The 13680-nt window shown below is 39.5% G+C and overlaps 1 protein-coding gene across 2 annotated transcripts in view; it reads left to right on the plus strand.

Annotated features, from left to right (window-relative positions):
- Positions 1-13461, plus strand: part of wdr27 (WD repeat domain 27) — a 57828-nt gene extending 44367 nt beyond the window's left edge. The window contains exon 24 of one of the 2 annotated variants that reach the window (XM_054798669.1): positions 6344-13461. In XM_054798669.1, the coding sequence (XP_054654644.1) occupies positions 6344-6457 (114 nt within the window). In that variant the 3' untranslated portion in view covers positions 6458-13461. Of the gene's footprint in view, positions 1-405; positions 506-6343 lie in introns of those variants that run through there. The other variant, XM_054798670.1, reaches the window with a different exon arrangement.
- Positions 13462-13680: the final 219 nt, after the last annotated feature.

Genomic DNA, 13680 nt, shown 5'->3' on the forward strand with positions numbered 1-13680 from the left:
ATGTCCTCTGTGTTGACCCCACAAACAGAATTTTAGATCATCAATACTGAGCATCTTTAATTAACATTTATGATTATCGTCAGGATAATTATTGTCAGGATAATGTATAGAGCCATTGGTTAATCAGGCCTTTGTCGGAAGGCTTGAAACGGGTTCACAACTGGTTGGGTTGATTATTTTTATGTGTCTTCTTCCCTTTGAGGAAGAAGAGTGTATAAAAGATCCACATGCATGGACTTTAGGCTGCCACTTCTGTTTTTAAATGCATACGGGTGAGTATTTTGGAGAGCCATATGGAGGGAAACAGCCATACTATAAAAAGTGTTGACAGCCTTTTGATGAAGGATGAATATTTTGGCCTATTGTGCTTCAATTACTTGTGACCTCATTTGCACCTCTTGTTAGCTGCAGGAGTGCAGAGCTGTGACCGCTTACTGACACCCGCAGCTGTCTCTGAATCTTAACAACTTCTACTGCCCCCCCTTACCCTAACTTGGAAGACCGAGTGAATCATCTCATTGGCTCTTGTCTCCAAGGATCCACATGTATCATCATTGCTCTTTCCAGCCTGGAAAAAAAAGCTGGCGTCCCACTTGACTATTTTTTTCTTCACGTGTCATTTCATTCGTGGCCAGTTGGCATTTGAAACTATTCCCACTGCTTTGTCCATATTTATTATTTTCATGCCCCCAGAAAGGTCTCCACTTGGTCAGACAGCAAACACAGGCGTCTGCTCCAGAATGTCACATCCGAGTGAGAGTCAGACGGAGCTGAGACAGAACCTCTCTCAGTTGCAGGCATGTGTTCAATACTGTAGAGCTGGTACAGCAATGAACAGGAAGCTCATAGTCTCTCTAAGCCCAAAAATGATTGGGACACCTGGTGTTAGACCTACAGAAAGCGAATATGGAGTTCAGTATTCACTATGGACAGGAGCAATTGTTAAGTTGTTGGATGTTAGATGTGGCTGACATGGCTCACAATCTACCATCACAAAGGTGTTTAAAGTTGAGGTGAGGGCTGTCAAGTAGGGCTGGAACAAAATATTGTAATGCACTGTATTATTAGCTCTCATGCTGATCCCTCTATGTTCTTATGTTCTGCCAACAATTTGTATCTAAAACAACAATTAAAACATGTTTTATTACATTGTGTTTTTAACCTTTGGCTGCTCCACTGCATGTTTGTTTTAATAAACCAAGTGCCAATAACCATCCAGAAGAGTTCAATTAAATGATGAACTCTGCTAAATTTAATGTAAAATATAAATATAAAAAGACAATGCTTTCATAACATCATGGGCTTTGTGTAAACATGCCTTTTAATGTTGCCGCCGGGTGTTGCATATCAGTACATTCTGAAGGTCTGAAGTCCACGTAAACACTTTCAAGCACTAAGTCGAATGAACTTGCGGCCCGCAGGCCAATTGTGGCCCATAGAACCATATTTTGTGGTGACCTTCTGAACATCAAAGTTGAGTGTAAGTCTGGCCCATGCACCCTTACTTTAAGGAAGAGCCTCTTTAATTGGGCAAGCAACAGCCAACACTGAGCAAACAAGCACACTTGTCATACTGAACATGGTTCACGAGACAGAACACTGACTGTAATCACGATGCAAACACAAAAATGACAGCGCAAGTAAAATGTAAGTAAACACACAGAGCGCAACTATTACTGCTATCACAAATATTAAAAACAACTACGTTAACTCTATAAACATGTAACTCTAGCAGCTTTTTACAAACGGGAGTGATGCCGGCTCCCAGCATGCCTTGTGGCATCTTTTTGTAAATAACCTTTAAGTGTTGTTTGTTGGCAAGTTAGTCACTTGGTTGAAACGTGATTCCAAACTGAATACATGTGCGATCCAGGGCAGTGTATCATCAGACTATTAAATTGTCATATTGGGCCGCACGGTGGCCTAGTGGTTAACATGTTGGCCACACAGTCAGGAGATTGGGAAGATCTGGGTTTGAATATCCGTTGGGCTTCTCTGTGTGGAGTTTGCATGCTCTCCCCGTGCGTGTGTGGGTTTTCTCCTGGTACTCCGGTTTCCTCCCACATTCCAAAAACATGCATGTTAGGTTCATTGGCGACTCTAAATTGTCCATAAGTATGAATGTGAGTGTGAATGGTTGTTTGTCTATATGTGCCTGGCGACCAGTCTAGGGTGTACCCGCCTCTCGCTCAAAGTCAGCTGGGATAGGATCCAGCATACCTGCGACCCTAGTGAGGATAAGCGGCATAGAAGATGGATGGATGGATGGAAATTTTCATATTAAATTTGTTAATTTCCTTATTATTTTTATATTTTATCTACTGTTTTTCCCTTTTTTTACGTAGATAATGGTCTGTGATGTAGGTGACTTTTTTTCCAATACACTCAGTCCCCTACTAATGAACATCCGACGTGCGAACTTTCGGTGATACGAACACAAGCCGCCTGGTCTATATTTTCATGTGTTTTTCCTTATAAGTCCATATTTATACTGCTGCATGCTTGACCAGCAGAGGGCACTGTGACACTGCTAATGGGACCAGCAGACGCCTGGGATAGAAAGCTACATTGTGGCTGTATGATACAACCCGGACAGAGCGTGTGATTAAAGTTTATGAAGAGTTAATAGGCCTGCTTAATTCTACACCACCCACAGAACACTACCTCTTTTAGAAGAGTCTAACGACGACGACCATTTGTTCTTTTTTTCAATATCACCTCCTCCACCACCACCACCAACGACGTATGCTCGGCCACTCCTCTTCAAAGGTAAATAACATTTATCATTACGTATTATTATATCATTTTATTATTGTTTTTTTCATTAATTATCCTCTTTTAATATTACTACTACATCCAAACTCATATTTACATACATACGCATATACTTTGTATGTATACACGTACATGTAGTACCTATATCATTGGTAATATAATTTTTTTTCGACTTAAGAACGGCTGTCTGGAACCAATTGTGTTCGTTAGTTGGGGACTTTGTGTATATTGATTTTTCTTGATATAATCATTCCTGTTGTCGCTTGTAGTAATTTAATTAGTAGATTAGGAGGTGTGTCCTCATACTTCCGGTTTACCTGCATATTAAAAAGGACTACCAAAAAGCAGTTGGTTTCCAGGCTTATCAACAACTGATGTTTGCTTCACCTGACCTGGATGCTTTGTTTCATAATGTTGAGATAAAGTTTGGAAAAGAGTTGGCACAAAACGTGGAAGGTGATTGGACATTCTGTGTCATTAATGGCCAATCTGAACAACTGACAATTGATATTTACAATACAGTGTCATGTTAAAATGTTAGTTAAAACATTGTCTATGTAGTTAACAAAGGTTGTAATCGGTTTTTAAAATTGATCTCAATGTGAACGTTTGTTTTGAAGGACCGAAAGGTGCACCACAGCCACAGAACGGATTGTGGTCAAACACCGAAGCACGACTTTAGTTGATCATCATTTGTTGTTACACTCAGCTATTCTTTGTCACCCCTCTGTGTGTGTGTGTGTGGGTGTGTGTGTGGGTGTATGTGTGCGTGTGTCCACGTTTTTTAAAAACTTCCAGCAAGAGTAGGGGTTAGGTTAGGTTAGGTATGTATGTCCTCTTAAGCAGTCACGTCTTTCCCTGGTGTGGTGCATGTTCTGTGCTTGCCTCATAGATGACTTACAGCCGTCTCCCATCTCTCGTGTGCATGCTGCTTTTTGTCTCCGTTCAAATGCAGAACATTCTGTTGTTTTGGTAATTGTCTGTGCGCTCCGTGTGATCATTGAAATCACTGGCAAGGCTAAATACATAACTCTTCATTCATTGAAAGCATCACCAGACGGACATTTTCTATCATTCACGTTGCCAGTATTTAACACTATTTGCTGAAATGTTTGCCAAAATTTGCCGTTCCCAAATTAAACCCATATTTTTTTCCTACTTTGAACTGTTGGTTTGCTGTGTTTTTTTCAGCGTTATTGAGGCAGCTTCCCAACAAGAAGTTAGATTGTGCAATGTAGATGGCATTTCATGCAACCTTTTACTTTGATTTATGACATAGGCTTCATAAGCTTAGCTTATTGCATAATGACTTTCTGACCCTGTTGATAAATCTGTCAAAAGATCAAACCTATACAAACTGTGGGTTTTTGTTTTGAAGGAAAATTCATGGAAGTCACACAGCACAGCCGGCGTCCTAGCATGACCCCTGCATCTACAGTACAGTGAAACAGCCCGCAACAGTCTCTTGACGACCTTTAAAACCTAGGCGTTGTCAATATAGCCCCAGTTAGCCTCATTGAACAAAGTTTGGTGGAATGCATTGCATCACAGATGTTTGTTGCAAGTGTACCACTTAGAGTGACCTCAACACCTTAGTTGGTGCTTCAGAGGACTGAGTGGTGTGTTGATCTTGTTGCCGTTCTCGCTAATGGAGCTGCTCTCTGAACCTCTTAAGTCCTCAGCGCATATTGCAGCAGCCCAGGGGCACAAAGCAGACAGTGAGGCCATTCTAGATTAAGGTCAGTGAAAGGGAGGTCATGGTGAAAGAAGGCTCCAAGAAGCCTGAAGAATGATGGAAATGTTGTCTGGCGAGTCTTAGGCTTGTTTAGATTCAAAGGGTGAGTTTGAAACCGGGATGCTTTCCATTTCGGAAAGCCTTTACCGATGACGTGCAGTCAGGAGAGGCAGTTGATGCAGAAAAAAAACAAAACAACGATAAGATAAAATAACTATGACTATTTGTCCATTGAACTGTATTAAATAAAATTCATTTTCTGTATAATTACGATCGTTTCATTTGCAGGTTTCATTTGAAAACTGTATATATATATGTGTAAATATCCTCTCAAAAACAGTGGTGGTGTTGGCTAAAGTTGGTGGCTAAAGTCGGTTAAAGATTTGTATGCATCCAATAGAAGCAGTATTACAATGTGCATGACAAATACTGTATGTTGGGTGCTGTTGCTGTTGAACGAAATGTGTTTCATGTCTCTGATTGTTGCCCCAGCATTCCTTAGTATTAGTTAATAGACTTTAGAAGGACCTAGCCAGTTATATCAACTGTCTCATTTTAGTTATCTGTCTGTTTTCTGTTATTTATTTATTCTGTTATTTTTCTGTTATGCCATCTTTCTGAGATTTTAACCTGTAATCAGACACAGCTGGGATAGGGTCCAGCATGCCCCCACGACCCTAAAGAGAAGCAGTATAGAAAATGGATGGATGGATGTATATATTGATATGTGTTGTAGTATTGACATCAGAAACATAGCTACGGTCAAGTTACACAGCATTAAAACACGCGCAAAATGACTTCCTGTTCAGTGCAAGGTAAGCTTCAACATAAAGCCTGGCAGTATTAATCTGGATTATACAAGAGCAACAAAATCCACCCATTTAATTTTTTTTTTGGATTGTGAGCTACCCGGAGGAAAGATTTACGCACGAACGAAAGCATTGTTATTGTTGTTGTCAAGACATACAATTAAATTACCGAAGCAGCTCTGTTTGATAAGAGTATGTATCACATGAAAACAGAATCATCATAATAAAAATATGCACACATGGAGAAAAAAGATGTCAACAAACTGCTGTACGTTCAAAAATATTTTGTCGACCATTCACCTAATGCCCTTGGCAAATAAATATAATAAATAGCTTTTGTTTTGATGTCAGTTATGTCAACAAACGCTTGTGTCCAAGGGACGTCGATTTAAAACAGGTTCCGCTGTATTGGAACTGGTGCTCTGAATTCTAATGATAATAATTGAACAATAGGAAAATTCACTCAGAAAAATTTTTAATTGCCTTTTTAGTATTACACAAGTACAGACAATTTGCATATTTTTCTTACTAATTAGGAGAACTCAGTGCACGTATGTTTATATATGTAATATATAATAACGGTATATAACGCTCACAGTCAAACTGCTGCTTTTGCTCAGTGTTGAAGTGTAAGATCTGCTCTGTTGACTGTTGGAAATGAGGTAATGCTTCCTTTTACTGAGAAAAATAGCAGTGATTGCATAAACATGTGCCTCATCCACTAGTGTGTGTGTTTACACGTGTGCAAGCTATAGGAAAACTGCAGATTTTCAAATGTATCGTTATAATGCAGAATATACACATGGAAAATATTAAATCCCCCAAAGCTTCCTGCATGCATCGCACTTGTTGTTCTTACATCAAATCAAAACAAAGCTTTTGTTTCATTGGATATAAAGATGGCTTGATTACAGTGGTACTTTTTCATGAGTGAGTGATTGTTGTCTCTACAGCAGCAGCAATGCAACCTGTTGCAGACTACAATCAAAAACAAATGACATTGTGTCTCCTGTTTCTCTTGTAGCTGCTGACTGGAACTCTAGATGGGAAACTAAGCCTGTTTGAGCCCAGCAGCGGAGTTCGTCTATCTCGTGACACAAGCTCTGCTGCACTCAACGTCTCCAACATGGCCATGTAATCACACAGGCTTCTGCAAAGACCATGCTGCTCCAGCCTGGCCAGTATTTCTTTTATTTATGTACAGAAAATTATGCATTGTCTTGTATTACTCTTAATGTCTTTCCTTGCACATCAGGTTGTCAAAAATATTCACCAATACAGCCACAATTTGTATATTTTTTCTTTTAAATCCACTCTTTGATTGACTCTTTGAGATTGTCACCAGCCTCATTTCACCATAATGTCTTGATATAATATTTCCTCAATTAGACGTAATTACAGCGACATTAGCCAAAAACAATCCCATCAAGTTGCTCCCATGCGTTCACCCACTTTCAGCGGTGGGGCAGGTCAAGGATCAAACTGATGTAGAACAGATGTAGTAGTACAGCATGGCTGGCTGTGATCACCACTTAGCACGAGGCCCATGACGTCAACTGGGTGCAACCTGCGAGGCTGCCAGGCCAACAGATGCTGCTACTACGGCTTGTCACATTGCGCTCAGCTTGGATTTTCTCTCAGGCCAAACCAAAATGTCACACCTGCATGTAAGGGGTTCAGAATGGAAGTTAACGTGTTACATTGTTGCTAGGGTTTCTGATGGCTATAAATACAACACTGGCTGATTATGATTACTTTTTTCCAACAATATTATATCGTATATGCCTTGCAGTACTTAAAATTCACTATATACAACTGTTTTTAGCCACATGTAGAACGTCGATTCTAGTGGGCCTACATTCTCACTGTGAGAGCATTAGTGTATTTTTGAACTGACTATCTCATTAAATTGCTGAGCTAGCACAGGTCAAAGGTAAAATCGGTGTGCTGTTCTTTTCTGCCACCTACAGTTGTCAACTGACCTTCAAACTGTCGGGAATGATTATTTTCTTCAAACACAAATGTTACCCACCTGTTGCAGCCAACCACGCGTTCCGCCCAGGCTTAAATCAGGGTCTGCAGATGGAGAATTGAGCCAGTCAAAGGCAAAATTGATTCTGTGGTCTTTTCAGTCAATCACAATTATGGGACTGAAGTTGGTTTCCTTATTTATGAATTTCATATTCTCGTAATTAGTAAGGATGCTCTGATCGATCGGCCACCAATAAATGCTTTTCAATGCTGATCACAAAAGCCAATGACCTGTGGCCTGTACTATTGCAGGCTGCAGCGATCCCTACATGCTGTGTAGTGTCTTCCCCTAACGTCTGGGGTGGCGTCCTGTTCCCACTTCCTTCACATTGCGCAGGTGTGCCAAAACAAAAACAAATAGGTCTGCCATGTGAAACTTACCTGCCAACACATGCCATGAAAGATATCTCACGTGGTTAGCATGTTAAAAAGCTTTAATTTAACACCGTTTGAAGAACAAACACTTGACAGACTATGGTGAATTTTTGAGGCTCACAGTGTGATCATCAGTCAAACGGCTAAGCTAATAACTCAAAAATAACTGAATGAATTGGATGAGATGACCAGCCTTTCTCAGCCGTCGAGGACACCGACCGGGTTCGCGGACTGCTCTCTCGCTTGGAGCCCACCTATGTGCTGCCTGGAAGTCCTGCTAGGGCTTCGCCAATATACTCTCACATCCAAAGTCTCCTTAAAGAAGTCGTCTCATCCTCTGTCTGTCTTAATATATTTTGGGTCCCGTGGTAGTCAAGGCACCTTGGAATTGTCATAACTTTGCCCCCCTTATACGGCACCCATAGCCAATAGCACTCATCATAAATACATTTTAAAAATTATAATTACTTCATGTGATCGGTATTGGTACTGGCCATCGGTATCGGAATTGGCAGCATAAAACCCAGATCGGAGACTTCCTAGTAGTTAGAGCACAGTAAACCTGTGTACAACCTTCTATGCACAGTTTTTAATATTGTTGCAGTCCCCTAGACATGACATAACACCCCCATAGTCACCTTTACACTCATACTACCCAATATAGTCGACACAATAACAGAAAATAAGACATAAATAAGACTTGTGCTCATGTGTGTTGCTGTAAATGTGTTCCGGTGCTAGCCGACGGGAAGTGACGTCCGAAGCCTGTTTTTTCGGCAATCAAGTCTGGTGCTTGTGTGTCTCACTGAACATTACAGTAACATTACTGACACCTAGTTACCAGTAGAGACAACTACATATCACAATGTCTTTGAATGCATCTTCGGAATGCCTTGTACAGTTGTTCCTCGTTTATCGTGGTTAATTGGTTCAGCGACAAGTGAAAAAAGTAGGATTGATTCAATATTAAGAGACGGAATATTTTCGTAGTTAGAGCATAGAAAACCTGTTTATGACTTTCTAAATATGATTTTTGCCATTATTAGAGCCCTCTAGACATGAAATAACACCCCTACAGTCACCTTTACACTCATATTACCTAATATAGTAGATATAATCTGGGAAAATAAGCCATTTAAGATATAAATAAGACTCGTGCTTGTGTGTGTTTTTGTGTGTGCTTGTGTGTGTGTACACGTCTTCCGAACGTGTACACACGAAGTGACGTCGGGGATTCAGAGTTGAGTTTTAGCTAGGGTATGGCCACAACAGTAGCCCGGTTTATTGTTATGATGATGATGACTGTTATTATCACTTATGTTATTATTGTGCCTGTTGTGAGATAAATGATTAGAAAATAATAATACTCTGGTGTTGGCAATCAAGTCTGGTGCGTATTACTAATGACACCTAGTGGCCACTAGACTGCAGTTCATCAATGTCTTGTATTGCCTTAAACTGTATTTTGTATTCTAGTTAATTTAGAACATATTTATGCTGGAAAATGCTTAATTTAGGCCAACAATAGAGTCATGGAAAAAATTATTAGACCACCCTTGTTTCTTCAGTTTCTTGTTCATTTTAATGCTTGATACAAAAAGGCACCTTTGTTTGGGTAAATGTAACATTTACAACAAAAAGCTCATAAGAGTTCAGTTTTCTGGCAGTACAATGCTATAGCTATTCGTGTAAGAGCTTAAGTGATTTTGGTTATTATCAAGAAAACCATGGAAGTTGCTAGATATCAGCTCTTAAATTCAACTCTTATGAGCTGTATATGTTATCATTATATAATGCATGACTTATTCATTAATATATTTTTGAAAAACCCTGATAGATTGAAGCTTCAAAATTCCAAGTGCAAATGGTGAGTTACAACTGTCCATCCAATGGATGTATCTCATTGATTATGAATGCCTAATAATGCAAGATGGCTGGTCAGAGGTCAGAGGTGGCTATAATCATAATTCTGATCGACAGAGATTTGGTTTGATTGATCTGCAACTTTCAGTAGTTAATGTTCAGTGTCAAAGGAAGAATTCCATTGATTTTTTTTTTTTTTACGATATTGGACACGTAGTGACAAAGGTAGCTGAGCTCAAAGATCAAATGATTTTGACTTCAGATTCGATGCAAGATGGCGGAGGTGGTTTTGGAGAAAGGTGAAACTCAAAATTTTCAACTGGTCTTCAAAATTCCTTTCATTGTTGTACGCCAAGCAAGAATGTTGTTGATATTGAGTAATATCTGGAGGTTGCTGAGGTTTACTCGATTCAGAGCTCCAACAATTAACATTTTTTCTTCAGGCTTTAAGAGATTTATTGTTTAATACCAAAGCAGCAACCCTGTTGATTATGAACGACGTCTGATGCATGATAATTGAGGTAGATAATGTCAAAGGTGAAATCTGTTGATTAAGAGCTGTGGCAATTACAAATTTCAAGTGATGTACATCAAACTTTCGATGGTGCTGTAATTGTTTTGTGGCAAAGCAAGAACCAACTGGTTGATTTTGAATGACATGATACAAGATTATGGAGGTGACTAAGGCCCAGTGTAAAATTAATATTTTCCAAGGTTCTAAATAACAGTTTAACAAATTATTCCATACATATTGTTTTATTGTATTTCAAAGCAAGAACACTGTTGACCTTGAATAACATGCGGTGCACAATGGCTGAGGTAGATGAGGTCAAACGCCACGTTTTTTTTTAATCCGAGTTTCACGTGTTTCCCTCTGTAACAGTTTTCTTCCTTTAACAACCAATAAGCCACAAAAGAGACAAATACATTATGAAAGATTATTTTACTACCAACCACTTTTTATTTTTATCATATTTTAAATAAGATAAATTAGTGTCTTACCGCAATAATCTCTGGTCATAATGGTGAACTTTTTATAGAATGAACAATCGGCTCGTCTAAATGGAACCCAAACATCAGGCATCACTCATGCGCTGTCCATAAAGTAGACATACTATATTTTATTTGGCACGTCATCTGATACTGAAGCTAATTACACGGTGATAAGTCATGAACTCGTCTCGCTTTGCACAAACTGCTCCCGTCTGCCACGTCCAGTAATATGTGCCTAATTAATAGCGAGGCATGCAGATGTTGTGCTATATTAGTGAGTAACCAAAATAAGAGAGTAGGGATGGATATCCATGAGATTTATTGGGTGAGTGAGTTTGTCTAATACCATGTTGTAAGTGTGTGTCTTTTTATGCCACAAAATGAACTGGCAAGCTTGACTTTGTCCTGTCATGGTGAGCTTTAGTGTTCCTGCACACAGCAGCAGCTTTCTGCTAGGACAAACACTCGTAAATTGTCTTTGGATTAAATTTAGGTCGCCAGGTCTTCATTTCATTGTGCTGGAATGTGCATGTGTTAGTGTATGTGACCTCGCATCCACCTTAACCTGTATGAATTGACATCCTATACTGAGATTCAGTATCCTCCTGTTGATATATAATGATACATTTGTGTACATGTGCATTCCTTGTCTGTGTGAGGTCATTTCGAGTGCACTCCCTTCATTGATCTCACCAGAAAAGAATGATGTGTTTATCCTTCAGCCACACCCGCACATCCTAATGTGGTCTTGTCCAAAGTCTGATCCCTGATCCCTTAATTCAAATGACAAATGTGTTTTCTAAAGAATGGGGCTAAAGAATGACAGTCGACAAGACGGCAGGCACATTACAAGACATTCAAATAAATGTTAGGGTTTGTGGCCCTAAATTGTTTACAGTTGACCCTGCACACTCAGATTAGTTGGAATTTCAACTCATTTTCATAGGAATAAAGGAAATAGTGTTCCAGGGTGAAAGTGTAGCCATAATGAATCAGTAATTAACTCTGCAGGCAATGTTTTTAAGTTTTGAAATTCTAAACAATGAGTGCAAGTGTACAAAGTCATTAACTACTGTTACTGAAACCGGACGTCACGCATCTCATTTGTCCACTTTCAAATAGCCCTTAAAAGCATATTTTTTCACATGTCATTATTCTGTGTGAACAGCACCAAACATGGAATCGGACACTGCAAACCCGGGAATTGTTCTTCTTCAGAGGTAGTATCAGAGCGATAACAGAGGCGCCTGTGCAAAAGTTAACCCCGCAATCGGAGTGTGAAGTTCAACACCTGAGACTCCAGACTTACCGGCCCTGTTGTGTTGAAAGTAGTTGTCGCTGCTCGAGAAAGATTTTGTTGTTGCTGTTTGTGTGTTTATTTGGATCCCCATTAGTTGCAGCAGAAGCTGCTGCTATTCTTCCAGGAGTCTGACAGAAAATACAAGAAAACTAGAAAATTCAGCAGTAAAAATACAACAATATACAGTATTGTATAATAAAGCGTGTGATTAGTTGTATGTACTGTATGTTGAATCGACAGACCTGCAGTATATTTTAGCACTGATACTGCTCAATAAGAAAGAATATGGATTATAAGAGTGCAACAATAATTTATCCAGACACAGGAAGAAGTCTTATAATTTACTTTGGTCTGAGACAAAAAAAAAAAAACAGATTAGTAGCAGATGGTGTTCTCCAGTGTGGACACATAAACACAAGTACAGAACAATCACATAATTCAATAGAAGACCTTCATGGAAGACAGATTACTGAGAACAACCTTTGAGAACCACCCTAAATACAAGATGTGGTCGAATAATAACACCTTGAAGATGTAAGGTTATGATCAGTAGAGTGGTTCACATTGTTAGATGTCAATTCACAATGAATATTAACCAAAAATGTAACATGTCTTTTGTGTGTGTGAGTTGTAATTGCTGTTGTACTTTATTTACAGTTTAATCGACTTCCCGAAGGTGGCCATTTTTCTCTCAAATCACCTTTAACCAAAGTGGGTATATAAGTGTATGTATATAGTGTGCGTCAGTAGGGGTGAGATATTCAGTGAACAAGACGATTGGGTTTACGAGACGAGATTTTAACAGTACTTGTAAAAAAGTACAATGAAAAAATATAAAAATATGACAATATATTGCAGTCTACTAATTTAATTTCTACTACGTTGCACTCTTCTGCGCTCTGTGTGAATGCTAGCGGCCCCGCCTTCACCCACCGGGACAAAGAGACTGTATGACTGACAGAGACAAGGAAAAGAGACATGCATGCACATGGCAATATATTCAGGCCGGCAAAATTATCGAGTTCATTTTCATTTATTGCGTGATTAGTTAATTTATTATCATCCCAGGCCTAGTGCCCACAAGACGTTTTTTTTCCTGAACGAGAAAGCTTGTCACATTTTAATCTTGCAAGATCTTGTTACAAGAGATTTTGTATTTTTGTACACTTTTGTAATAATCCTTCTCTCGACACCGTTCCCTGCCAATCGAGGCAGATGGCCACCCTCCGTGAAGCTTTACTCGTGAAACCTATACAGGTGGTATTAAAACTTGTGTCACTCAAAAACTAGTTTCATCTCACACAGCGAATGAATACGTGCTGCACTCTGCAAGGAAGCGGTGTGTACTCATCTCTCGCACCGCGGATGAACACAGTGTCTGCCTCATTCGAAGCTACACCAAGTGAATAACATTGCTTATAATTAACTTTTTGCACTTCATTATGTCTCCCAAGCATAAGGCAGGCTCTTCTGGTGGAAATGTGCAGAGGACAAGAAAAGCCATTACCATGGAAGTGAAAATGAACAGCAGAGCTTTGAGAGAGGAGAAACACCCACCGTCTTTTCGGTATTAAACAACTATCATGACAAATCATTAAGGATAAAGATGGTATCATTCAGTATGTTACAGTACAGTCAAACTTGTCTATAGCGGCCACTAGAGGGAGTCTGCAAAAGTGGCCGCTATAGACAGGTGGCCTCTATAGACAGGTTGGCATCCAGTTTGAATGTTGACTAGTAGAGGAAAAAAAAATTAAAAAGGGGGGTGGAGGGTGGGGAATTAATCATAATGTTGACCA

This window comes from Dunckerocampus dactyliophorus, chromosome 14, assembly GCF_027744805.1.
Source record: "Dunckerocampus dactyliophorus isolate RoL2022-P2 chromosome 14, RoL_Ddac_1.1, whole genome shotgun sequence".
NCBI lineage: Eukaryota > Metazoa > Chordata > Actinopteri > Syngnathiformes > Syngnathidae > Dunckerocampus > Dunckerocampus dactyliophorus.